At 31.8% G+C, this 25,095-nt stretch overlaps 2 protein-coding genes across 5 annotated transcripts in view; both read right to left on the reverse strand.

Moving 5' to 3' along the window:
• Positions 1 to 22,625, reverse strand: part of LOC139486510 (uncharacterized) — a 126,888-nt gene extending 104,263 nt beyond the window's left edge. Inside the window, exons 1-8 of one of the 4 annotated variants that reach the window (XM_071271418.1) lie at positions 22,489 to 22,625; positions 21,532 to 21,986; positions 21,024 to 21,071; positions 20,725 to 20,742; positions 20,247 to 20,261; positions 17,683 to 17,706; positions 16,753 to 16,770; positions 13,469 to 14,067 (exon numbers count right to left, since the gene is read on the reverse strand). In XM_071271418.1, the coding sequence (XP_071127519.1) occupies positions 14,019 to 14,067; positions 16,753 to 16,770; positions 17,683 to 17,706; positions 20,247 to 20,261; positions 20,725 to 20,742; positions 21,024 to 21,071; positions 21,532 to 21,968 (609 nt within the window). In that variant the 5' untranslated portion in view covers positions 21,969 to 21,986; positions 22,489 to 22,625 and the 3' untranslated portion in view covers positions 13,469 to 14,018. Of the gene's footprint in view, positions 1 to 13,468; positions 14,068 to 16,752; positions 16,771 to 17,682; positions 17,707 to 20,246; positions 20,262 to 20,724; positions 20,743 to 21,023; positions 21,072 to 21,531; positions 22,455 to 22,488 lie in introns of those variants that run through there. The other 3 variants (XM_071271415.1, XM_071271417.1, XM_071271416.1) reach the window with 3 other exon arrangements.
• LOC139486509 (transcription intermediary factor 1-alpha-like) lies at positions 7,372 to 11,533 on the reverse strand. The gene is made up of 4 exons (XM_071271414.1): positions 10,725 to 11,533; positions 8,965 to 9,009; positions 7,983 to 8,030; positions 7,372 to 7,399 (listed from the first exon to the last, which is right to left on the reverse strand). Exons 1-4 carry the CDS (start codon positions 11,489 to 11,491, stop codon positions 7,378 to 7,380), a joined length of 882 nt encoding a protein of 293 aa, XP_071127515.1. The 5' UTR covers positions 11,492 to 11,533; the 3' UTR covers positions 7,372 to 7,377.
• Positions 22,626 to 25,095: the final 2,470 nt, after the last annotated feature.

Below are 25,095 nucleotides of genomic sequence, written 5' to 3' on the forward strand. Positions count from 1 at the left end.
ATACACGTTAATATTCTCATTGGAGTTGAATGTGGTATTGTCAAGGATATATTCTTTACTGCACTTTTATGTTTCTTATATCATTCTATGAAAGTAATATTATCAGTTACATAGTGTGCTAGTGACCTAGCCCCATATGGAATTTACTGACCCCGTATATATAATATTAGGTCACTAACAAACTATGTAACGAATTTATCTTACCGACTATCTCTATTTGTTGAATTAAGACTAGAGTTGTCTCATTTGCTATCATAACACATCTACTTATTTCTATATTAAAGTGTCCAAGTGTTCAATTTTAAGAACCTTCGTCGGTTGGTCTGCACTAAACAAATAATGCAAACAATAACTATTTATTATGGAACGCCACAGCTGTCTTATGTGGAACTCTGATATAACTCTATGATGTTTTAATATAACACAATATGGATTAGTCATTACTTAATAATATTTCGATATTACACGATATAGTTTCGTATTGACTTGATTTAGTTTTATCATTACTCAATATGGTTTTGTCTATTACTCGATGTAGTGTCACCATGCATTATTCAATATGGTTGTGTCATTATTCAATGTGGTTTCAACCTTACTTGATCTGTATGCGACTTAACGTAATGTAGTTGTTTCATTACATGATGTGGTTTTGTTATTTCGTAATGAAGATTTGCCTATTCTTTATATGGTTTTAACATTACGTAATGATGTTTTAAAATTTGACGATTTTAACCTACTTGATGTGTTTGTTTCAATATTTGATGTGGTCTTGTCATTCTTTGGTGTGGTCCTGTCATTCTTTGATATGGTTATCCCATTACTTGATGAGGTAAAACCATGTGACCAATTTCGGGAAAAAAAATGTGTTCTATTTTTAACAGATTTCAATATGTCGTTTGTTTGATGTGCTTTGGGAGGGTATCGCCAAAGTTAAAGTTCAAATTGAAGTTCGAGTGGTTATTCAGAGTTATTTGGTATGAAAAAGGGGAACAGCAGACAATAATGATAAAAAAAATACAAACAAATTTACAGTATTTCGGATTTCGGATATAATTGTGATATCCTCCAAACCACTTGGTCCTGTTATTTTATCCGAAGTTTTCAAATAGAATCAGTATTATAATAAATTTGTAAAATATTCCACGGAACGCTGTGTCTCGCATGTTATTGTTGCTTTCAGTGTAAAAGCGTAATGTTGATCGACTGTACATTAATCGGTAAAAACAATTGAGTTTTTCTGTAGATGCTTTTCTTGATGTAGAGGAACAACTCTTATACAAGTTTTAAATCACTTCACTAAATTTATCAAATCAAAACAGTTGTTTTCGGTTTTATAATGAAATTATCACAATTTTAAAGATTAATCCTTCTTCTTTCCTCATCTATAAAATTTAAAGAAAGATGAGTGGAATTACATCAGTTTAAAGATGTCTGATTGGGGATGAAAAATCTTTGTATTGTGCTACCTTAACTTATTTTATCCGAAGTTTTCAAACAAAACTGTATGGTTTTCAACAAGGAGCAAATCCCATACCCCATAGTAAGCTATAAAAGGTCCAGAAAGGAAGCCACTATCGACGACGTTGTTGTGTCTCACTGCCGCTACATTGATGTTGCAGGCTGGACACAAATCAAAAGACTAATACTTTTTTGTTAACAAATGAACCACTTCAAATCAACTATCCCTTAAGTTACAGGAAAATCGGGGCAGGGAGCTCGGACTTAGCGACAAAGCATCAATACTTTAAAATTAGAATTCTCCGATTTTTTTTAGCGTGAATGATCATTTGAACATATATACGATAATCAATCTTTCATTTTTAAGCAATCGAATTCTCTGATCTACCTCACACTAATTGAAAAATAAACTTTTTGGAATAGCTGTTTCACATTTGACGACGAACATGTTCCAGGTGTCGTAACCGTAATACCGTCATCTTTTACTCGAATGTGAGCTACCAAATAAAACCAAATCACTCGGTTTGTAATTTCGCGAATAACACGACGGGTGCCACACGTTGAGCAGAATCTACTTACGTTTCTGGGGAACCCGAGATACCCGCAAATGATTAAAATTACCAAGTCATACTAATCTATTGAGACAGCCAATTGAAACTGTTTTTTTAAACCACTGTAACTTTACCGGAACTGAAAGTTGGGGGCATAGTGATTGACCTCTGTCCGCCCGCCCGTCTGTCCGTCCAATTAAGGGTATATAGTTATTCCGCATAACTCATCCAACAGTTTGATTCCTAGGAAGTTATCCCTTTACTGTCTGTGTGTACATATATTAAAGGTGTGCAGCATGTGGTCAGGGTTTAACTTTTATGAATATTTGCTCTCTTGGGAGAAAGTTGAATTTTGTCATTTTTTGTGAAATTTACTTGCATAAGTAGGGCGTTTCCAGATAACTTATCCTACAGTTTAAATGCGAGGAATTTATCACTCTGCTGGATGTTTGTACATGTATTTAAGGTGTGCATGTGTTCAGGTTTTTTTTTTAATTATTTTTTCTCTTTTGGGAGAAAAGTTGTCCTTTTTGGGGTATAAGCGTTTAAATGAGTGAGTGCGGGGGGATCACTTTGTTAAGTTTACATGTTTCTCGTGTTGTGCTGTTACACTACTGTTACAGGTCCGAGACCACAATAGTCGTCCCTTGATTTTCGTTGTCCACAAATATAGTCCCTAGAGTTGACAGTGGGTTACTTGCCAATATTTTTTATACCCCTTCCAAATTTATTTCTCCATGTTTTGTGCCTCAAATTGCAAGAAGGGGGTTAAAATTACACTGTAAAAAATTTGGGTTCAGAATTTTAAAGGACAGTAGTGATTTGGTCCAGCTTAAAAAAGGTAAAAAAATTAGCACTTCAGAAGCTGTCAAAAGATTTCAAGACGCCCTAAACATAAAATTGTCCATATTTTGAGTTAGAGCAGATGAAGTTTTCTATAATTTTGATATAATTTGTCCCAAAAGTAGTACAACACACTGTAAAAATTTCATTGAGAAAGCGCAGGTGGGATTTTTTGAATTTTCATTTATGTTCTAAAAGAAATGCACAATCCGATGTTAGGTTAGAATTTATCGCTTACATACATGTTAAACCCTGCCACGTGCACTTTCCTTATGTACCTGCCCCAAGTCAAGCGCATGAAGTTCAATTGTTGTCTTTGTATACATATGTGCCATTTTTTTTGTAAATTAGACCGTTAGTTTTTTTTTCTGTTTTTTTTTCACATAGTGCATGGTGGCCTTTTGTAGCTGACTATACGGAGTGTTGAAGGATGTACGGTTGCCTATATATGATTTCTTACATCCACTGCATTTAAACTCTGGTGGATAGATGTCTCATTGACAAGCACACCACATCTAACTTTATTTCAACTCCTATGTTGCGTTTTGTATACTGTAACTTTTACATTGTTTATTTAGTACGCATACCCCGGACCCCTCTTTTCTGAAGCCCTAGCAAAAGCTCTTGTTCCGCGATAGAAAATTTAATTACAAACTCAAAAAGACATATAAAATAGCTCGGATTTTAACTCGAAATCTTAATTGACATAAATGAGACTTAAATTCGAATCTTACTCAAACTCTACCTCAAGAAGTGACTCAAATTCAAAGTTGTAACTAGAACCCGCCTTTAAATGTGACTCAAACTCGAAAATCAATGCTAACTAGAACTTTACCTTTAAGCATGACTTGAATTCGAAAACCAACTCAAAGTTTAACTCAAACAGTTACCCGAACTTTAATTTGAACACTAATTCGATGGATTGACACTCATTCAAAGCACATAAAACATTGAAATCTATCTAAAGATAGAACAGGTTTTTCCGAATTGGTCACGTGGTTTTAACTCATCAAGTAATAGGATAACCACATCAAAGAATGACAAGGCCACATCAAATAATGAAACAAACACATCAAGTAGATATAAATCGTAAAATTTTGAAACATCATTACGTAATGTTAAAACCATATAAAGAATAGGCAAATCATCATAACGAAATAACGAAACCACATCATGTAATGAAAGGTACCAGGATTACAATTTAATACGCCAGACGCGCGTTTCGTCTGCATAAGACTCATCAGTGACGCTCAGATCAAAATAGTTATAAAGCCAAACAAGTGCAAAGTTGAAGAGCATTGAGGACCCAACATTCCAAAAAGTTGTTGCCAAATATGGCTAAGGTAATATATTCCTGGGTTAAGAAAATCCTTAGTTTTCGAAAAATTCAAAGTTTGGTAAACAGAAAATTTATAAAATTGACCATTGGCATATAATTGATATTCATGTCAACACCAAAGTGCTGACTACTGGGCTGGTGATACCCTCGGGTACGAAACGTCCACCAGCAGTGGCATCGACCCAGTTGTGTAAATAGTTATCAAAGGTACCAGGATTATAATTTAATACGCCAGACGCGTGTTTCGTCTACGTAAGACTCATCAGTAACGCTCAGATCAAAATAGTTATAAAGCCAAACAAGTACAAAGTTGAAGAGCATTGAGGACCAAAAATTCCAAAAAGGTGTTGCCAAATATTGCTTAGGTAACATATTCTTGGGATCAGAAAATCCTTAGTTTTCGAAAAATTAAAATTTTGGTAAACAAAAAATTGATAAAAATGACCATATAATTGATCTTCATGTCAACACCGAAGTGCTGATTACTGGGCTGGTGATACCCTCGGGTACGAAACGTCCACCAGCAGTGGCATCGACCCAGTTGTGTAAATAGTTATCAAAGGTACCAGGATTATAATTTGATACGCCAGACGCGCGTTTCGTCTACATAAGACTCATCAGTGACGCTCAGATCACAATAGTTATAAAGCCAAACAGTACAAAGTTGAAGAGCATTGAGGACCCACAATTCTAAAAAGTTGTTGCCAAATATGGCTAAGATAATCTATTCCTTGGATAAGAAAATCCTTAGTTTTCGAAAAATTCGAAATTTGGTAAACAGAAAATTTATAAAAATGACCATATAATTGATATTCATGTCAACACCGAAGTGCTGATTACTGGGCTGGTGATACCCTCCGGGACGAAACGTCCATCAGCAGTGGCATCGACCCAGTTGTGTAAATAGTTATCAAAGGTACCAGGATTATAATTTAATACGCCAGACGCGCGTTTCGTCTACATAAGACTCATCAATGACGCTCAGATCAAAATAGTTATAAAGCCAAACAAGTACAAAGTTGAAGAGCATTGAGGACCAAAAATTCCAAAAAGTTGTTGCCAAATATGGCTTAGGTAATCTATTCCTGGGATAAGAAAATCCTTAGTTTTCGAAAAATTAAAATTTTGGTAAACAAATAATTGATAAAAATGACCATATAATTGATCTTCATGTCATCACCGAAGTGCTGATTACTGGGCTGGTGATACCCTCGGGGACAAAACTTCCACCAGCAGTGGCATTGACCCAGTGGTGTAAATAGTTATCAAAGGTACCAGGATTATAATTTAATACGCCAGACGCGCGTTTCGTCTACATAACACTCATCAGTGACGCTCAGATCAACATTACGTTAAGTCGCATACAGATCAAGTAAAGTTAAAACCACATTGAATAATGACAAAACCATATTAAATAATGGTGAAACCCCATCGAGTAATGAAAAAACCATATTGAGTAATGACAATCTATATCAAGTCAATACGAAACCATATCGTGTAATATCGAAATATTATTAAGTAATGACTATTCCATATTGAGTTATATTAAACCATCATTACGTAACGTCAAAACCATATTAAGGAAAGACAAAATATCATTAAGTAATAATAAAACAGCAAAGAGTAATATCAGAGTTCCACATAAGACAGCTGAGGCGTTCCATGATTTATTATCAACAACCTTGATATAACAATACTAAACAGAACTTTCAATACTTTTAAATAATCAAACAGTGCCAAAAAAGTAAATCCACTACTAACCGTGTATTGAATTAAGCCCCCCTCCCTACTAACCTAATATTGAATATACACGGTCTCCACGAGGTCGCTTTTAACCAATCATATTGCTAGAAATGTATGGGAGGTAAGATAATAAGTTATACTCACTATTTTGGTTCTAACCTATATAAAACAAATATAAAAATGCAATGACTCAATTACAGTTAGAATACATTTAATAGGTATAACCTATTGGTTGGTTAAGTCTCTTTTTATTTTAAATTAAACATGCCATGTTAAATCAGCTAAACTTTTCCCCTAATAAACGTGACTCTGATCATTCATTCATCCTTTGATACATACAATGGTGAATAAGTTTTCCAAAAAAAAAACTATCGTTTTCTAAACATGTTGAATATTCGTCAGTAATAAGACCAGATTGATAGTTTGTTCATTTTTGGAATTGCCACATATTTTCTTACTTTAATAGAAAACTTAACTAAACAAAATACAAGTTCAATATACACCTTTTCTTCAAATCTGCTTGTTCTTAAAGTTTGTATTTTGAATTTCTGAAATTCTGTGTTACTTAATAATACCTTATTTCTTTTTTCTCAATAAACAGATAGAGATGATTTGCCTATTCTTTATGCAAGGTAAATGTATATATACCTTCTAAAAGTCTTTAAAGGGGCACTAGCTGTCAAACTCATGTTCACCGATTTGATTTAAATTCTTATATTTAATTCATAGTAATATAAAATATTTGAAGTCTAAAATAAACAATTTACAGGACATAGTCTCGATACAATGAAGCTTCCTTTCGTTTGTGATTTAGTCTAGACGCCATCTCATTAATTATCGAGTTGACCTCGGAAAACCCACGATGGCCATATAAGGTATATAAACATAAATAGAGATCAATAGATTAAGAGAATCGTGCAATTGGGATTCTCTAGGTCTATTTAATTTCATATTACAAATAGAAACATTATATGTTAATCTTCGTTTTGACCTGTATAAGAATGCAATCAGTCAAGCAAATGATTTACCTTAGTTTCACTTTTAATGTTGACATTCTTTTCCTTTTAGGGGTTAAATTTAAGTTCACATAAAAACGGATTCAATTAGGTCGAATTATTCACTTGCAAGTGAATAATTAACCTTCTTCTAAAGTTTCCTAGCTTATTTTGTCAAAATTGAACCATTCTGGTTGCTAAAAACGAATTATTATTTCACTATTTCACTTGTATTAATAATTGAACAAAAAAAATCCTATTTTAGATTTTTTATATATCTCGTAGCTAGTGCCCCTTTAAGAATTCAAAGATGATAAGCAATGCCTGACGAATGGTTAAGCTAATAGTACTGTTATGGATTAAAGACACTAACAACACAGTGTTTCCTATTGGCATTGTCAAAATTTTTGAGTGGTTTATTCATTTTGTTGTACATATTTACTGATACTTACTCCGACATCTCTTTTGCCCTAAAAAGAAATAGAAAAGCATCTTTAATTAAAGTATTTAATTCGAAGTGCAATTCGATCGAAAGATCGAATTCATATTGATATGTAATGTTTGGTTTCTTTGAATGGATTTCATTATCTATTATCTCGAATGGAATATTAGTCTGCTAATTAATAAATGTAATAGTGTGCTTTATATTATTTCCTTTTGTATTTAGCCCAATTAATCAATGCGATTATAAATTAATGGTCTGTTGTAATTTTCATATGTTCTCTCATTTTGTGGTTTTGTTAGACATAGTTCTCATATCGTTGTTTCTTTATTCAGTAATGTCTTTCACATTGGTCTGAACTTGTGATAAATGATTTGTTTTAATATTGAATTCTCATATATTTTTGTCAGGGTGTTGCCATTTGTTATCCTCTGTTAATTCTGATCAACAAGTTTGTGTTGTGCTGTCTTTTGCTTCTTAAGTTTCTCGATATTTTTTTGTGTTATCCTGTCTTACACTTCCTGGTATTTTTTCATGCGGATGGTTTCTGATAACACCGTATCATATCCAAACATCTTTTCATATTTAACAGGAATAAAACTTCTTCTTACCCACAATGGTCGCATGCGTATCTGTACATAGTCTTCGTTAACTGTACGCTGAAATCAGTGATATGGACATATAAACTGATGAAAGTGAATCTCACGAAAGCAAGAAACATTTACAAAATAATATGCATATTAAAACGTATCTGTGTGTTTTTTTTTTAATTTTTGTTCCAATACTCATCATATATGTTGCCAAATGATTTACTCATGGTGACCGTATAAAATATTTCATCTCCAATAAAAAGTCTACTAAAATGTATCCATGTTCAAAGTTACAACTTTGTTGTAATAAACAAACTCAACAGTTGAATTAAAATCATTTATACAGGTATTGAAACTTTCAGGAGTAAGGAGGCTGTATGCATAAAATTCAAAGAAGTTGGTATTTGTCTCTATTGCAGAGCAACTTCATTGTATTGAACTAAGTTGCATTGAGTTTATTGTCAACAAATAACATTTTTTTTATGTTAGGAATTACTTAATCAAATAAACAAAGTTGTGTTTATTAAATGTTATCGTAACCTTGGTGTGAGAGAGAAAACATTACAACTGGTTTTTTTTCCTTCTGAAAACTGGGTTTAAGGTGGTATTTTACCACTTTCGCTTAAAGGGTGGTTATAAGCTATCAATATCGATTCAATTTTCATTTTGTTACTTTGGCTTACAAAAATGATTTTTTTTAAATAAAACAATTGTGATCATAAAATACGATATTAAACAAACAAAAAAATACAAACTTAAATGCATTTACAGTCAAGAAACCACTCAATCTAAATATGTACATGTCACTTGAAAACCGCTCTACGGATGATTCTATCAAATACTTGAGTCCTTGGTTCTCCATTATAGACTAAATAGTGATTGTTATTATAATATATCTTTTTTCTTAAACACGTATAATAATATTCAAGAGAACGAATAAGATTCCTTCTTTCGTTTTGTTTTTTTGGAAGTAGGAAACATCTTATCAAAATAAGGAAAATACCTGTTCTCTTTCTTTGGTGTCTGCTCTACACTGTAAACAATTTCTCTAAAATAAAATTAGACCATACAAATTATCATTTACTATTTTATGAGGTTAAGTGTATCTTCAAATTAGCATAAACAGCGTGTCAGTTTAGTCCTGTTCTTTTTTATACATGTGTATTACTTCATTTATTTCTCTTGACTGGGCGGAGTTAAATCGGTTTGCTCATCATTGACCAGTCCATCTACTGATAGATGTTTTAGGATAAACTAATCAATGATGTGTCCAGTTATGGTCATTGTTAATTCGTTTGGTGACACTGATAGGTGATTAGAAACAATGATAATTATAACGGCAATCATCCTTAGCATACACATCTTCAAATAGACTGTCCTTATGCAAATAAAAATGTAAGCTCCGCCTTTCAGTGTCAAATTTTTACATTTATATATCATGTATATACATTTACATCGTAAATTGGTGAAATCTTGTGAACACACACATTGAACTTAAATCATAAAAACAAGATAGGGAGTACATTAGTTTCACTGAATTATTGAAAATATGTTTTCAAAAGTTTTGATTAAGTTATTTTACTGTTATTCATAATTTCCATAGAGAATGAATTGGATTGTTTTTAAAACAAATATTTTATGGCCTAGCTGACCGAAAAAAAATCAGATTTTGCATTGTAGCTGAAAAAAAATCATACTGTCAAAATTGCACTGCTGAATTTGAGGCTGGTGATTTTAACAGCGGACGAGACAGTGAAACAGCAGATAATAAACATCTGTATAGTCTACAGATTAAGGTAAGATTTCTATTTATACCTTATCATTTTTTGTATGTTCCTGTAATAGTGTTTTATCCAGAAATATTTAAAAGCATTCAAATCTCCCGCATGATGTGTTACTACATTAAGACCATACTTAAAACTGCAACTATTATAAACATCCACTATTTCAAACTATGATAATTGACATTCCTTTGAAAAAAGAGGTATAAAGGATAATACAAACGGATAATACTACCGGTATACAAGTTTATGTCATACACAATCAGGACTACTTTAAAAGACTGCTTATGATACCATATCTATTCCTGTTATAAAATGACCATTTTAACAAATTTTCTTTGTCTCAAAGATATGGAATAACCATGTCAAAATCCAAAATACTGGAAATATAAAATTCCAAAAAACTAGATAACAAAATAAAACTAGTACTTTAACATCTATTACAAACGTATGTATATGATATGAGTCTATATCTTTACATATGGCAATGGTGGCCACTTCATTTGCAGTATTACAATCCAAGGACTGTAGTACCTATATGACGGAATCAGAGAATATCATAATGTAAGAAGTGGGCTACAAAATCAACAGAGACAACATCAATTGCCAGGATATAGACAGAGCCATGCACTTGACATTTCACATCAATTAAATATTAAAATTAATGTTATGTTAATTTTATGGTTTTTGTGATAAATATTTCTGTTCTACATGATAGGAAAACAAATTTGCTTTCCTTCTCCTGAAAAATATTATCGGAGGAAGGTTCTGAAAAAAATATGAACACAATGAAAATTACCCCCCCCCCCCCCCCCCGGATAAGAAAATGGTTGTTGCTTAAAACATTTAATCCTGAAGTACAAGAAATTATTTGAAAATTACTATAAAAACAAATTGACAACGGAAATGCAATAGGCAAAATAAACTTTTGGCATTACATTACTTTACAGATTCATCAGACTTAATAGATTTAATCACTTACTGGAAGGATATGTCTCCAAATAGATTGAACATGTCTCGTTCTGATACCTTCTTTCTGTCATATTTTATATTCGGCATGACCGGTAGCTTCTTTTCACATTCTACATCCAACTCGGATTTAATATTTTTCAATTGTGTTAGAAGTTTACTAGCATTGACAACTTTCTGGCACTCGTTGAAGGCAGTCTGATATTCGACGAACTTACCTAAATCATTTTGAAACCCAGTTCTAATTGATTGAAAGACCTTCAGGTTTGCAGTCTCCTTTTCCTCCAATGATGTTATGAGTGCTTGTACTTTCTTGTCAATCAACTGCTTCATCTGTTTCCCGTCTTCTGTAATAACACGAATAGCTTCTTTTATTTCGCTCTGGTACTCTTCTGTACCTTGTTCAATTTGATTTAGATTTTTTTTTACGGATTTAAACTTCGACTCAATAATCTTTTTCACTTCTGCCTGTAATTCTTGTGTCGATTCGTTTATTTCAGACATATCATGCTTTTTATGTTCTTTGACACTGCATATTTTGCAAATTGGCATGTCACAATCATCGCAGTAAAATATAAAGTTTTCGTCGTGTTCGTTGCAAAACGATTTTTCTTCCGGGTTAATATTTGACCCACTTAGAAAGGTATGATTCCTACATTTTTTTGACCTTAAATGTAAAGTTTTACAGTTGTCACACATCCATTGATCGCATTGTTCACAGTAGTTACGTCCTGGTCCACTCATACATATGTCAAAAGACTTCGAAGCGGATTGTGCCATTTTGGTTGTTCTCTTTTAGTTACCTTGACACAGGCTTTGTCTAAAAAAATAATCGACATCGGAGAAGACTAATAGGAAGTTACGGAAATGACTACAATATCTAAATTTTTTAGAATTATTAACGCACACGTTTACAGAGATATTTATCGATGAAAATGTTAAGGTTTAAATTGAATCAGATTCAATATACAAAATATGTAAGCAAGATTGTAACGTGTTTGTTTACTTTAAAAATGTATATCATTTTTAAACATTTTAATGTCTATACCTGAGTTCCAACCCAACGTACACGGTATTTCACCTTTATGTACGTTAAGTTAAAATAGGTAAGATATTTCTATGTCAATACCTGAGTTGAGACGTATACTGTAATGCATTATAAATAATACTTATTGAAAGATGATAAAATATTGGCAAAGAGGGATAACTTTTAACACTTTCATATTGTCATTGATTGATATGGATTTACAAATTATGGCGTATCATATGAAGGATTGACTGGGTAATACATAAACTTCTGAATGATATTTTGTATGTCTTCATTGATTATAATTTTATGGTATTATTATTTGAAAATAGTTTACAGTTATTTCGGCATATGTGCACCTGTATACATGCAAATAAATTTCGATTACTAGCCCATGCTATTGTGTTTGATGATGTTTTAACCCATGAGTATATTCACTACTCACTCTGTGAATTCATTACAGAAACTGTAACATTAATCATAGTTGCATCCTTAAATTTATCATGGTAACACAAGTATATGATACTTACTTACAACATTTACATTCCCGTATGTACATTGTCTTTGCATGTTTTTTTCTAAATTAATAAAAGAAAACGAATGAGTGTTTGGCCTTTAAAATATAAAATACATATTACGATATTATTGACATCTAATATTTATGTTTGTAAAACATTTTATGAAACATATTACGCATTAAAAGTCAAAATCCAATTTTACAAAAAACTGACGAAGTAACTTACAAAAAGTAAACTGAGAAGTGCCTCTATCCATACTTATTGACCAAGAAATACTTCCGACCACTCTAACGATTACATGTTTCTTAAGTGTTTACAAAATGGTTGGTGCGTTAAAAGTGTTATTCTTGAGACGCCTCTTCAGTACAGAAGGAATATTAAGAGAACATACGAACCCACTTGATATGTATACAGTTGTAGAGATGATTACACGCTATCGTTTTCCAAGGGACAAGTTGTTGGAACTGATAGACCATGTTTCGCGCATTAAATATAGACATACTAGACGTCGCTGTCAATTTCCAACAGCATGCAGGTACAGTATTAAATGTGATAGCAAATATATATAACCATCAGTCACACTCAGCTTAACTTTTTAGTCAAACATGACCTCGATATCTACCGGACACCACTTACATTCGCTCGTTCCAAGTACACTTTGTGCAATCTCTCGTCTTCGTTGGTACACAAGTAAGTATTGTTGCAATTGGAATTTAATTAACCATGTTAACCGTGGAGTAGTAATGCAATTTTTAAATGTACACTTGAACCTCGGCTATGAGTATGAAATCCTCCAGTAGGTTGAGGGCAGAGAATCCAATTGTTGGAGGGTTGAAGCTGACTCATTATTGAGAAAGAAGGACACATTGTGTTATTAGATATTTATCTGTAGCAACGTACGTTAGAAATCCAATTTATATATTTTCATTGTTATAAATATGAGGAGATGTGATACGATTCCTCCCAATAATAAGTAGTTATAAAGGACACGGTACGGCCTTTCTACAATGAAAAATAACTTATTGTATGGTCGGCTATGAAATACTCAAGCACGAAAACTGCAATCATACCGCATCTTCTTGTTGTTATGTATAAAGAATGAATGAGAACAAGAACAAGAACAAATGTAAATACCAATTAAAGGCCCGTAAAGGAATATGAAAAATAGCATGTCTTAAGAGAAAAAAATAATTTTTAAACACAAAGTGATTACGTAATCACAGTATAACTCATTTGTAATAAAACCCTTGGCTGAAAGAATATGCCATAGTTAAAAGAAAAAATAAATAGATCTTACTCATATTGACTGTACCTGACAGAGTTCAACATATTTGTGAATGCCAAATCCTCATTCTAAACTATAACAGTAATGTGACATCACAACATAAGAACAAACTTTAATGATTAGTTACAAATATATTTAATCAAAAGATCGATACTGTCACAAACAAATAATAAGATAAAAACAATAGACAACACGCTTGCAAAAAGTAATCACAGGTACCGAAAGATTAGAACACTGTTATTGTATAGCATGTCAAATTAACATTTCAAATGTTTTCAATTTATCTGAAAGAAAAGAAAATATAACCGATTGAAACAGAAGAAGCAATAAAATTTGCTGCATGATTATAAAGATTTTATAAACTTTGTACAATTATACACTACAATACAGATTCCAATACCGTTAAACTGATCAGCATTTTGTTATAAAGTATAAGTAGATAATTCAATGAATTCTTATGTATATTTTCTTTGTTAATTAAGTTTTCTGTTTCTTTTCTTCTTTGAGAAAAAACCACCTCAGATATCTAAAAGATATAATATTAAACAAGTTTAATAGGACATACATTTATACTAGTATTTGATATTTTGTTAAAAATAATTATAATCCGTTTTCTTTGTGATATATGCATATACAAATGTGAATTAGAAAAAGCTAAAACAAATATTGCCGTTTACCAGCAGATAAGTTGAATTCATAGACAACGACAGTTCCTGATTGGTGTTGTCCTGGTGTACTACATATAACATGTTAAAATTAAATGCTTATTTCTTATTTTTGTCCCTTTTTTATTATTTATTAAACAACTTAAATAGCTTAAATGGTAACATTTCTATTCTTGTCCAATGATGTAACACCATGCATATGGTCGAACAAGTTAACGTTTAGATATGAACTTAGTATGTACAGTGGTCTATTAACTGTTTGATGTAAATAAGATTGTAAATAAAATAAAATTGAGAATGGAAATGGGGAATGTGTCAAAGAGACAACAACCCGACCATCCATTTCATTATTTTATAGGATATTTTCCATTGAGACCATCTGGTATGTGTTTGCTGTTCTTATGAGTTATATGTACAATTCTTTAAACATGGTAACATTGACTGACTGGTTGTTCATACCAACTGATTGAACTAAAATCTACATAGTAAACTTATGTCCAATTTCTTTCATTTATAGTAAGTTTGTTTGGTTTCACCTTACATAGAGTATTCATATAACATATATAAATGTTTGAATGCTATTACGCAAAGTCTCCATTGGTTATGCGTTTGATAATTGATGACTCCCCGAGGGTATCACCAGCCCAGTAGTCAGCACTTCGGTGTTGACATGAATATCAATTATATGGTCATTTTTATAAATTTTCTGTTTACAAAACTTCGAATTTTTCGAAAAACTAAGGATTTTCTTACCCCAGGAGTAGATTACATTAGCTGTATTTCGCACAACTTTTTGGAATTTTGGGTCCTCAATGCTCTTCAGCTTTGTATTTATTTGGCTTTTTGAACTATTTTGATCTGAGCGTCACTTATGAGTCTTATGTAGACGAAACGCGCGTCTGGCGTATAAAATTATAATCCTGGTACTTTTGATAACTATTTACACCACTGGGTCGATGCCACTGCTGGTGGACGTTTCGTCCCCGAGGGTATCACCAGCCCAGTAGTCAGCACTTCGGTGTCGACATGAATATCAATTATATGGTCATTTTTATAAATTTTCTGTTTACAAAACTTTGAATTTTTCGAAAAACTAAGGATTTTCTTACCCCAGGAGTAGATTACCTTAGCCGTATTTGGCACAACTTTTTGGAATTTTGGGTCCTCAATGCTCTTCAACTTTGTATTTATTTGCCTTTTTGAACTATTTTGATCTGAGCGTCACTGATGAGTCTTATGTAGACGAAACGCGCGTCTGGCGTATAAAATTATAATCCTGGTACTTTTGATAACTATTTACACCACTGGGTCGATGCCACTGCTGGTGGACGTTTCGTCCCCGAGGGTATCACCAGCCCAGTAGTCAGCACTTCGGTGTTGACATGAATATCAATTATATGGTCATTTTTATAAATTTTCTGTTTACAAAACTTTGAATTTTTCGAAAAAACTAAGGATTTTCTTACCCCAGGAGTAGATTACCTTAGCCGTATTTGGCACAACTTTTTGGAATTTTGGGTCCTCAATGCTCTTCAACTTTGTATTTATTTGGCTTTTTGAACTATTTTGATCTGAGCGTCACTGATAAGTCTTATGTAGACGAAACGCCCGTCTGGCGTATAAAATTATAATCCTGGTACTTTTGATAACTATTTACAGGGCATGTACATAATTTACATGTTTTTGATTTTTCCATATTTTACAAAACATTTACATTTTTTACCTGAAATTTTCTTAAAAGTAAAATTTTATTATTTTCTAAAGAGTACGAAAAGTTTTTTAAATGACCGATGTAAAGTTTGACAGCTGAACAAGACATGTGCATTTGACGTTGTACTTGTATATAAAACGACTACATCAATTATTCGCTTATTGTTTTATTGAACACAACGAAGGTGTGCCTGTTAGAAAAAATTGAACCTGATGTTCAATGGTTGTCGTTTCTTGATGTGGATTATACGTGTTTTTCGGTTTTTCGGTTTTGCGTTAAATCTGTTGTAATGTGCGGGCCAATTAAAGGCCTTATTGTTCCTACTGATATATTCATGTTGCAATCTGAACTTGTTGGTAATACGCAGGTAAAATCAATTTATCAATTTAGTCATAGTTGTATTTTGACATCGCGATGGACATGAAAGGTTTATATAGCATGCAAAACTATGAATGTATTGAAACATATGAAAAGATTTTTGTAGTATCATAGAATTATCATAAGACGAAATATAATAGATTGATTGAAATATACGAAAACGAAAATAGTTTTTGATGTCAGCCAAACCTCCGTGTTGAAAACCGTACTCTGGCCTATAATGATTTCTTTTACTAATTGTGACTTTGATCGAGGGTTGTCTCATTGGCACTAATACCATATCTTCTTATATTTATTTTTAGTACATACACATTATCATATATATCGTACGAAATATAATGAAGCGATTATATAACAAGCTAAGAAAAGGAAAAGGAAAGAAAAGACAAAAACAAAAAACAAAAACAAAGATAAATCGTACGAAAGGAAAGAGGATGTAAACATAAAGCAAACTTACCGACAGTTTTTGCACATGCTTAAATATAGCATTGTTAAAAAGACAAAATTAATGTAAAATTTTGTATTCGTGCAATAATATATCACTGAATTTACGTATCAAAGCGTTACACGGTTAAATATTTCATTCATATCTATCATTTAGACTTTGATCATGAAGACATACATTCTAATATTTTTCCACTGAAAGAATCACTTTAAATAGCATATAAGTTCACGTCACAAACCGTTCCTATGATGCAACATTTAATGCATTAACCTTTATTGAACCTTATTTTTGAATTCTCTAATAAAAAATACTAAAGTTATTTTTTTAGGATATTCAGTCAATTATTTACTTGTTACTCTCTGTTGAACCATGTCATCTTCATTCGTGATAAGATTTTTGAGATTTTCCAAAATTAAATAAAAAATAAAATATTTGATTCATTCAAAGACACCGTGTTAAACTGTGTCTTTAATGACATAAGCAGAACCACAAATGTGCAAGTTTATAAGCCGTTTTATTGTCCTTCCCTATACCTTTATCATCTTGCTAAGTCGCTCCGTATTTCTCGTGTCACGGCATTATCAGTGACGTCATACTGTCTAAATAGAAGTTAACAGCGACGTCGCAATGTGTGAGGAGACGTTACCAAGCTTGCGTTTGTCAAGTGTAAAACTGTCTAAGGTAGTTATGGAGGGGGAGATATACTTTATCATTAATAGAACGAAAAACAGATAATCGCATTTTTTACGATCAATGTGTGGAAAACCCGATAATCTACATCTAAAGTATCTGATTATTTGTTTAATTTAGTGGCCAAGGTCAATTGACATAAATTGCAAATTATCGCTGAATTTGATTGTGTTTTTTGATGGTTTAATATTTTGCCATGCTATATTGTATGGAAAATACATCGTTAATGTGTAAATACATATACAAACTTACTAAAATCGTCCATGTACTGGCCAACTATAAAATACAACATCAATATAATCATAAAAGTCTTGAAACAAACTTACATGTTTTCAGGGAATATTGTTTGGAGGTAAACATTAATAAGAATGCCATTATTATACATTAGTGTAACTGAACGTGGGAACGGCTTGTCATCTTACTTTTTAAGAAATGATGCTCTTTTTATTTAATTATTTGAATAATTTGAACGTTTTATTTTGAATGTGATATTATTACTTACGTATGTTATACTCTTATCCGGGAATTAATTTTAAAGCGATAATATACTCTTACAAAATATATACCTACAAGAATTAACAAACGGTTCTATTAATTAAGATCGTTAAATTAATTAATTAATTGTATTTTTTTTATGCATTTACTATTATTTGGTTGCAAATTCATTAAATTAATACTGAAAAAGCTTCCGATATTTTAAAATAATGTCTCCCATGTATTTGTTACCCTTGGTAGAAAACTTTGAAATAGGAACCAGCTCTGTTTCGCGCTATTTCCGAATTTCGTTATCAAGATGAAGTTTTCAACAATTTTGATGGTGTTTAACTTTTTATTATTTCTTCTGGTAACAATTTCAACTCTCACAGATATGAAAATGAAAAGTTATGTATTAATTTTTTGTGACTATATTTTTTTATTCATATAAAATCCTTGTACAAACAATTTTATTAATCATCATAGTGCAAGTAATAATCCGAAATCGTATCCACTTGTGTCAAAATATTTTAATCCAAATGATTAGAGAAAAACAAAATATATTTGTGTAACTTATAACGCCCCAACCATAACCCAACTTACCCTATTTGATTCTTTTGACATGTTCTCAAATACCGAGAGTTCAAGAAACACTTTTATGGTTTGTCGAGGAAAGAAAAGTCGTATTACATCTTAGTTTTAGATAGGCAAGTGTTCTAAACCTAATAACTCATATAATCTATGATTTTGAGCATCACTCTCTTTCATTTATATTACAATGTGACGAACATTTTATTTTGCGAGGGTGTAAAGGGAGGGGGATTAAAAATTTTGTAACTTAAAATTATTTCTTGTGCATGTTGTTGATAAGATAATATGTTTGCATACTTTTTTATTCAATCGGAATGTACAGACTCAAATCAACTGTACAGCAACACAAACATTATCACAAATCAATTCAAATATTACTGATTCGACAAAAAAAACAAATCATATTTTTTTTTTGGTTTTTTATCCGAGATTTTATTATATTATTTAGAGTCTACCTCGTGTATAAATATAAAGCACACAACAGAGCGAATCGATTGGCCTGAGAAGAAAAATGGTAAAACGACTATGGGTATGCATAATAAATGTTTTACAATTTTACTGAGATCTATCTGCTATTTAGAAGTAGTATGTACAGTCCTATAAATGATAAAAGATCGACTTAGTCTATTTAATAAATAAACCTAGAAAGGATTAAACTCGTTATCAGTATTTGTAATTATTTATCACACATTATGATTATTTATAAAAGTAAGGAGATGTGATATGTTTGTCAATAAATAAAACATTTAATTTTTTGGATAAGAGTAAACGCGTTTCCGTTTAAGATTAATACATTGTAGTGGTCTCCCTTTCCTTGAATTTAAATTTTTGATGTATTCTCCCTTTGCAAAATTGAATGATTTCAATATTTGTGCATCATTAAAAAAAATATCGTAATACTATATACCGATAAATGCTTATTAGTTTACTGTAAATCTTATTAAAAAAACTTTTTTGCTTATCCCTGGTTAAGAGTAATGAGATAAAGTCAAATTTCCGGGTTAAGGGTAATTCCCGGATAAGTGTATGACATACGCATGCGCCTGTTCAGTTTTGAAAACAGTAACATTTATGATTGTTGTTTTACACTTATCCATCTGTTGAGTACATTTAATGTTTGTAGGTTTTCATTTACCATCTGCACATTAAATGCAGAATGATACACAGAAAGTGCGGTATGAGAATGATTGCATTAAAATGCTTCAGACAAAGATTTTCTTTTAAAGTTTAAGTATAAATATTATACAAATAGTATGTACAACATGAACATTCAGTTTATTTTTGACTCAATAGTTTAAATGTCTATTTCTTACATCTCTCCTCTCTCTTTCGCGATATCTTTATATCACTTATTGTAATAGAGAGTTATAAAAAAACGTTTATGTACGTTTATAGAAATATACTAATGTTAAACCAGTTTTAACCCATTATTTTTTCTTAAAATGTCCTGTACCAAGTCAGGAACATGGCAATTGATATATTATAGTTCGTTTCTGTGTGTGTTACATTTTAATGTTGTGTTTCTGTTGTTTTGTGGTTCTCTTATATTTGATGTGTTTCCCTCGCCTTTGGTCTGTGACCCGGATTTGTTGTTGTTCTCAATCGATTTATGAATTTCGAACAGCGGTTTACTACTGTTGCCTTTATTTAAAATCGGAATTGAAAGGTTGCATAGTCAATTATGTGGTTTTCATATATAAATGATGGGTTTTAAATACTGACTTATGAAAGTAACATGAATGTATACTCACCTTGTAGGGTTGTCTCTACAAAACAAAATGCAAAATAAAATGACAATTGAAAAATATCATTTACTCATGGAGTTAGTTTAGTTTTTTGACATTTATTTTACTTTACTTTTTTTCCTCGAATAAACTTGTAATAATAATACAACGCTGTTCCACTGCTTTATCATTAGTCCATCTTTTGATAAAAAAAAATGTGTGTAAGTCTTCCCCCACAACACATCATCTACCTTAATTAGTCAACAGATTGTCGTCAGTAAGACCAGATACGTTTATTTTTCTTCATTTTTTGGTAACGCCACATATTATCTTGCTAAAATAGAACATCTAAAACGCAATGATAAAGCACTCAATGAAAATAATGAAGACTTAATAATATTTATAATATCATGGATGAAATACATTTACATGACTTATGAAAAACTTTTTTTTTTATTTTCATGGTGACAATCGAAAAATTGTTTTTTCAATAGTTTGTACTTACTCAGAAAGTCTTTCTTCCCTGAAAAACAATAGGAAGGTATTTGTTGTAAATGTATCCTTAAACGAATTAGAACTCTAAAATTTAATCGAAATCATTTCAGCAGTGCTGCTAGTTCGAACTTTTGTGTTTGAGCTTTTATTTTTGACATTTGACTAGGAACTTTCCGTTTAGAATGTTCCATAGAGCTCGGTATTCATTTTTTTAATTTTTATTTATATACGTAGGAAGTTAAGTTACTTATATCATCTTGGCATATACAAATCTTTAAACATTCAACCTAAATAAAGCGTTATTCTTACCAACAATGGTCACATTGGTATCTGAAAAGTTTCTTGTCTGACTGTGATCTGAAATCAGAGATCTGAAAATGTAAACTGTGGAAACTATTTACGGAAAAAAAGGTAAATTGAAAGGCTGTATAAATTTAGCCTAATGTGCGGAGAGAAACGTCTTCTGTAGACCAACTGTAAATACAGTGAGACTGTGGTCAACGTATTTATTTTTTATGAGGTTTGATGGTTCTTTGAATATTCATAATTAAATTAACTTTCTTGAGTAATGATCTGAAGGTATCTCTTTCATTTTTGTTCGTATTGATTTACACTTTGAAAATACGGAAGAAAACATTTAATTGCAAACATGTTCATACAACAGTTAATGTAACGATCGAACAAGAATTTCATATGTATATTTTAACCAAATCACTCAACGTACAAATCAGTTCTTCATTAGTAAATGAGTTAGCCATTGTGAAAAGGCAAAACTATATAGAGACATAAAAACACTTGTCTATAGTTCATAACTTACCGGAATGATAGTTCTCCAAATAGAATGGATATTTCCTTTTCTGATACATCCTTTTTGTAATATTTTACTGTCGACATGACTGGTAACTGTTTTTCTACTGCAATTCCTAACTCGGATTTAACATGTTTTAGCTGTGTCAGAAGTTTAGATACATTGGCAAGTCTTTGGGTCTCCATAAAGGCAGTCTGACATTTCTGTAACTTTTCTAAATCATTTTGAAAATCAGTTCTTTCTAATTGTAAGGCCTTCAGGTTTGCTGTCCCTTTTTCTTCCAACGATGTAATGAGGGCTTGTACTTTCTGGTCAATCCACTGCTTCATCTGGTTCCCTTCTTCTGTGATAGCGCTAATAGCTTCGTGTATGTCACTCTGGTACTTTACCGTGCCTTGTTCAATGTAGTCTAGATTTGTTTTGACACAATCAATCCGTAAGTCCATGAACTTTTTCACTTCAACCTGTAACTTATGTGTATTTATGAATGTATGATTTCTACTTATTTTTGACCTTAAATGTAAAGTTTTACAATTTTCACACATCAATTGATCGCATTGTTCACATAAGTTACGCCCCTGTCCACTCATACAGATGTCACAGGACTTTGATGCAGATTGTGCCATTTTGGTTGTTTTCTTTTTGTTATCTTGTCACAGGTCATGTCTAATAAATAAACGTCATCGGACAAGACTAACATGAAGTTACGGAAATTGCTACAATATCTAGACTTTTCTAAACCTTTCTACGACCATGATTACAAGAATAGTTAACTGTTAACGTTTAAATTGAATCAGGTTCAGAATACCAAACGTTTAAGCTAGTTTGTAGCATGTTTGTTTCCTTTTTAATGTGCACTTTTTATAGATATTTAAATATTTATATCTCACCTTTATTGATATTGTAGCATGTTTGTTTACATTTTAATGTGTACTATTTATAGATATTTAAATATTCATATCTCACCTTTATTGATATTCAGATCCACCAGGAAACACTATTTAAATGTTCTTGTACGACTTTACCCCAAGCAGAGCTATATAAAAGCAGTACATTAACGGGTGTTAAACGGACACTTTTTAGATGATACATGGACACTTTTTAGTTGTTACACGGACACTTTTTATGAATAGAATCACTCGTGCATGATGAGATAGTTCATGGGCACTTTGATTTCAATTAGATTTGAAATATTTGTTTCACTGACATATTTCCTGTCTTTTTTGTTTGATATATTTACGTTAGCATCAATAACTTTATTTCAAACAATTCCAGTAAATTACTATTCATATCAGTACACTAAGGGATTGACAATTTAACTTTAAAAAAGGGGGGTATGTTTTTTTTCTTAAATATATTTTGATCCCAAATTTTATGAGAAAAAATAAATTGTGGTCAAACAGATGACAAAAAAATATTCTGATTTCTGATTTTCCATATACCGTATATGATCGGTCTAATTTCGAAAAAAGAAATGAAAACAGTTTTTGTGATACCTTTGAAAAAAATAAATAACATTCTTACTCAGAAAAGAAGATACCCCTTTTGAAGCTAAATGGTCGGTCCGTAAGTGTTTTTTTCCTTCAACATATGGACATGAATAGTATTCTGGACAATGCTGAAAGTAAAGAAATGCTGGTACCAACGTTTATTTTTATAAAAAAAATCAAATCTTATCAAAAGATAAAACCCCTATCAACTCACCAATGCACGATTGATCCTATAAATAAAAAGTGTCGGTGTAATTAGTTATCAAAGGTACCAGGATTATAATTGAGTACGCCAGACGCGCGTTTCGTCTACATAAGACTCATCAGTGACGCTCATATCAAAATATTTATAAAGCCAAACAATTACAAAGTTGAAGAGCATTGAGGATCAACAAATTCCGAAAAGTTGTGCCAAATACGGCGAAGGAAATCTATGTCTGGGATAAGAAAATCCTTATTTTTTCGAAAAATTTAAACTTTTGTTAACAGGAAATTTATATAAAAAAAGGACCACATTATTGATATTCATGTCAACACCGAAGTGTTGACTACTGGGCTGGTGATACCCTCGGGGACGAAACGTCCACCAGCAGTGGCATCGACCCAGTGGTGTAAATAGTTATCAAAGGTACCAGGATTATAATTTAGTACGCCAGACGCGCGTTTCGTCTACATAAGACTCATCAGTGACGCTCATATCAAAATATTTATAAAGCCAAACAATTACAAAGTTGAAGAGCATTGAGGATCAACAAATTCCGAAAAGTTGTGCCAAATACGGCTAAGGAAATCTATGTCTGGGATAAGAAAATCCTAACTTTTTCGAAAAATTTAAACTTTTGTTAACAGGAAATTTATATAAAAAAAGGACCACATTATTGATATTCATGTCAACACCGAAGTGTTGACTACTGGGCTGGTGATACCCTCGGAGACGAAACGTCCACCAGCAGTGGCATCGACCCAGTGGTGTAAATAGTTATCAAAGGTACCAGGATTATAATTTAGTACGCCAGACGCGCGTTTCGTCTACATAAGACTCATCAGTGAGCTCATATCAAAATATTTATAAAGCCAAACAATTACAAAGTTGAAGAGCATTGAGGATCAACAAATTCCGAGAAGTTGTGCCAAATACGGCTAAGGAAATCTATGTCTGGGATAAGAAAATCCTTACTTTTTCGAAAAATTTAAACTTTTGTTAACAGAAAATTTATATAAAAAAAGGACCACATTATTGATATTCATGTCAACACCGAAGTGTTGACTACTGGGCTGGTGATACCCTCGGGTATATCAATAATGTGGTCCTTTTTTCTATAAATTTCCTGTTAACATGTTCAAATATGCAGCAAATCGTGAAGAAAATTCATTCAACTTATGTCATCAATTTTGAACGGTAAGCTACGATTAGATCACATAGTGACACGTGTTAAACCCTGATCAACACTCTCAGAGACATATAAAAACACTATATGTATGAATTATTAACAACAAATCCAAAATATATGATTATATATATCTAACAACAAGACACAATCCAGTTTTTCATAACATTTCATTCACTTATGCAATAGAAAATTCATTCAGTTTATACATTTAAATTGTTATTTAATTAATCTATATTGAATTCATTAAATTTGGCGACAACTTATGATTTTAACGATTATTTAAGGAGAAATGGGGAGGCGGGGAGTAGAATGGCATATCCTGCACTTTTTCAACACAAATGTCAATTCTGTTTATTTCAAATTGAACCCCTCCCCCCCCCCCTCCCCCGCTATCGCTTCCGTTTGTTCTACAATAAAGAAAAATCAAATGATAGCTCTTTGTTTTTTTTATAAATTACTTACTAGCAAAGTTGCATTGTAAAAGTCTCAAATGTGAACAACATTCATCTTTTCCTTGAAATTGTTCTTTTTTTATTAAGGTATTAAATTCTTGAATTTTTTTTTTATAAAAGTAACCCTCTTGACTCAAGGGAAAAGCACAAAAAATGTGGTAAACTGTACCTTACATTAACTGGTATATTGCCCTGAAATTTCTAATTTGTTTAGTTTTGCTACCTTTTCTAAATGCAAAA

The sequence above is a fragment of the Mytilus edulis genome, chromosome 8 (assembly GCF_963676685.1).
Source record: "Mytilus edulis chromosome 8, xbMytEdul2.2, whole genome shotgun sequence".
In the NCBI taxonomy this organism is placed as follows: Eukaryota; Metazoa; Mollusca; class Bivalvia; order Mytilida; family Mytilidae; genus Mytilus; species Mytilus edulis.

What these genes read in the sequence shown, in the direction of transcription:
- LOC139486509 (XM_071271414.1), bottom strand. Translation starts at nt 11,491, where the DNA reads ATGGCACAATCCGCTTCGAAGTCTTTTGACATATGTATGAGTGGACCA. An exon ending in TTTGGAGACATATCCTTCCA is followed by an intron (nt 9,010 to 10,724) that starts GTAAGTGATTAA and finishes ATTTTATTTTAG; the next exon opens with AGAAATTGTTTACAGTGTAG. An exon ending in TACGCATGCGACCATTGTGG is followed by an intron (nt 7,400 to 7,982) that starts GTAAGAAGAAGT and finishes ATTTCTTTTTAG; the next exon opens with GGCAAAAGAGATGTCGGAGT.